The following is a 2500-nucleotide window of genomic DNA, read 5'->3' on the forward strand; positions in this document are numbered from 1 at the left end:
AAGAAAATGGGAGGAAGGAGAAAGAAAATGGGATGTGAGGTTAGTCTGGTGTGAATACGCATAGTTATTAAACACACACACACACACACACACACACACACACACACACACACACACACACACACACACACACACACACACACCAAAACACACTCTTCCTCACATTTTTACCAATTAATCATGCTCTCTCTCTCTCTCTCTCTCTCTCTCTCTCTCTCAATTCTCATCTCTTTTCTCTTTCTATCTCTCTTGTTCTCTCCATTTTTTCATCACTCTCTCTCTCTCTCAATCAATCAATCAATTCTCTTTTCTCATTTATTTTACATTTCATTTGTGTTCCTCTCTCTCTCTCTCTCTCTCTCTCTCTCTCTCTCTCTCTCTCTCTCCCCCTCCCTTTCAATTGTTTTTTCTATCTATCTTACTTTTCATTTCTCTCTCTCAATGTCTTTTTCCTCTACTTTTTCTTCACCTCTCCCTCTCTCTCTCTCTCTCTCTCTCTCTCTCTCTCTCTCTACTCACTTCTGGAGGCAAGGAAGATCTCAAGGGCGGTGTTCTGCAGGAGGTAGCGGCGGCTGAAGATGGCCCGCACCTCACTGAAGTGCCATTTGCCGTGTACATGTTCACAGTACTTCACCACCTGAGGAAGGGAGAGAGAGGGAGAGGTGAGTGAGTGGGTAGAGGGAGAGGGGGAGAGGGACAGGTGAGTGGATGGGTAAAATGAGATGGAATGTGAAGGAAGGAGAGAGAGAGAGAGAGAGAGAGAGAGAGAGAGAGAGAGAGAGAGAGAGAGAGAGAGAGAGAGAGAGAGAGAGAGAGAGAGAGAGAGAGAGAGAGAGTACATAAGTGGATAAAATGAATATATGATAAGTGGATATTGACAGCTAAACGTGGATATACAAGTGGATGAATGAAGAAGTGGAGTGCAAAGCTACGTGACCACTTTCATCCACCACGTATCCACTTCTCTGTCTTTCCACTTCAATAGATAGAGACAAAGAGACAAGGGCACTGTGACAAAGAAAATGTATTCAACTTAACCCCTCCAGTACCAGGACGTGTTTCCCTATTCATTCTGGTGACTATTTGGTGACTTTGTACAGCTTCAGAAACTCATGTGGGGGATTAAAATGGTGAGGATTCTGGCCATTTATCTTCTGACCTCCATAGACCCTTCCTAATGTCAATAAAATGGTCTAATGATACACAAAACTCAAGGTAAAAATGTGTCCCAGTACTGAAGGGGTTAAAATAGTGAAGACTGTGGCCACTGATCTTCTGACCTCCATAGACCCTTCCTAATGTCAATAAAATGGTCTAATCGTATACAAATCTCAAGGTAAAAATGTGTTCCGGTACTGAAGGGGTTAAAATAGTGAAAGCTGTGGCCATTAATCTTCTGACCTCCATAGACCCTTACTAATGTCAATAAAATGGTCTAATGGTACACAAATCTCAAGGTAAAAAATGTGTCCCAGTACTGAAGGGGTTAAAATAGTGAAGACTGTGGCCATTAATCTTCTGACCTCCATAGACCCTTCCTAATGTCAATAAAATGGTCTAATGGTACTCAAATCTCCAGGTAAAAAATGCGTCCCAGTACTGAAGGAGTTAAAATAGTGAAAACTGTGGCCATTAATCTTCTGACCTCCATAGACCCTTCCTAATGTCAATAAAATGGTCTAATGGTACACAAATCTCAAGGTAAAAATGCGTCCCAGTACTGAAGGAGTTAAAATAGTGAAGACTGTGGCCATTAATCTTCTGACCTCCATAGACCCTTGCTAATGTCAATAAAATGGTCTAATGGTACACAAATCTCAAGGCAAAAAATGTGTCCCAGTACTGAAGGGGTTAAAATAGTGAAGACTGTGGCCATTAATCTTCTGACCTCCATAGACCCTTGCTAATGTCAATAAAATGGTCTAATCGTATACAAATCTCAAGGTAAAAATGCGTCCCAGTACTGAAGGGGTTAAAATAGTGAAGACTGTGGCCGCTGATCTTCTGACCTCCATAGACCCTTCCTAATGTCAATAAAATGGTCTAATGGTACACGAATCTCAAGGTAGAAATGTGTCCCAGTATTGCCAACCTTACGGAGACAAAAGGAAGAGTCACTGTAAATTGAAACCTATTGAGTTGCTGTATTTGTAAAGGAAAAAGAGAGAAAAACGAGAAAAAAGAAAAGGATTCAGATATTTTTTTTCATTATTGTCTATTTTTATTTGAAGAGGATTAGAAAAAAAAAAGGAAATAGAAGAGAAAAATAACAGGAAAGTCTTAAGGAAAATGAGAAATATAAGAGGAAAAAGAGGAAAATGTTGAAATATCTTGAATAAAATGAAAACAAGAGGAAAAAGAGGAAAAAATGTAGAAATATCTTGAATAAAATGAAAACAAGAGGAAAAAGAGGAAAAAAATGTTGAAATCTCTTGAATAAAACGAAAAAGAAGAGGAAAAAGAGGAAAAAAATGTTGAAATCTCTTGAATAAAACGAAAA

At 39.4% G+C, this 2500-nt stretch overlaps 1 protein-coding gene across 1 annotated transcript in view; it reads right to left on the minus strand.

Moving 5' to 3' along the window:
- Positions 1-2500, minus strand: part of LOC123520283 (neurobeachin-like) — a 287400-nt gene that overhangs the window by 9930 nt on the left and 274970 nt on the right. Inside the window, exon 41 of the mRNA XM_045282450.1 lies at positions 520-637. Coding sequence (XP_045138385.1) covers positions 520-637 — 118 coding nt within the window. The remainder of the gene's footprint in view (positions 1-519; positions 638-2500) is intronic.

Source organism: Portunus trituberculatus, chromosome 7, assembly GCF_017591435.1.
Source record: "Portunus trituberculatus isolate SZX2019 chromosome 7, ASM1759143v1, whole genome shotgun sequence".
NCBI classification, from domain to species: domain Eukaryota; kingdom Metazoa; phylum Arthropoda; class Malacostraca; order Decapoda; family Portunidae; genus Portunus; species Portunus trituberculatus.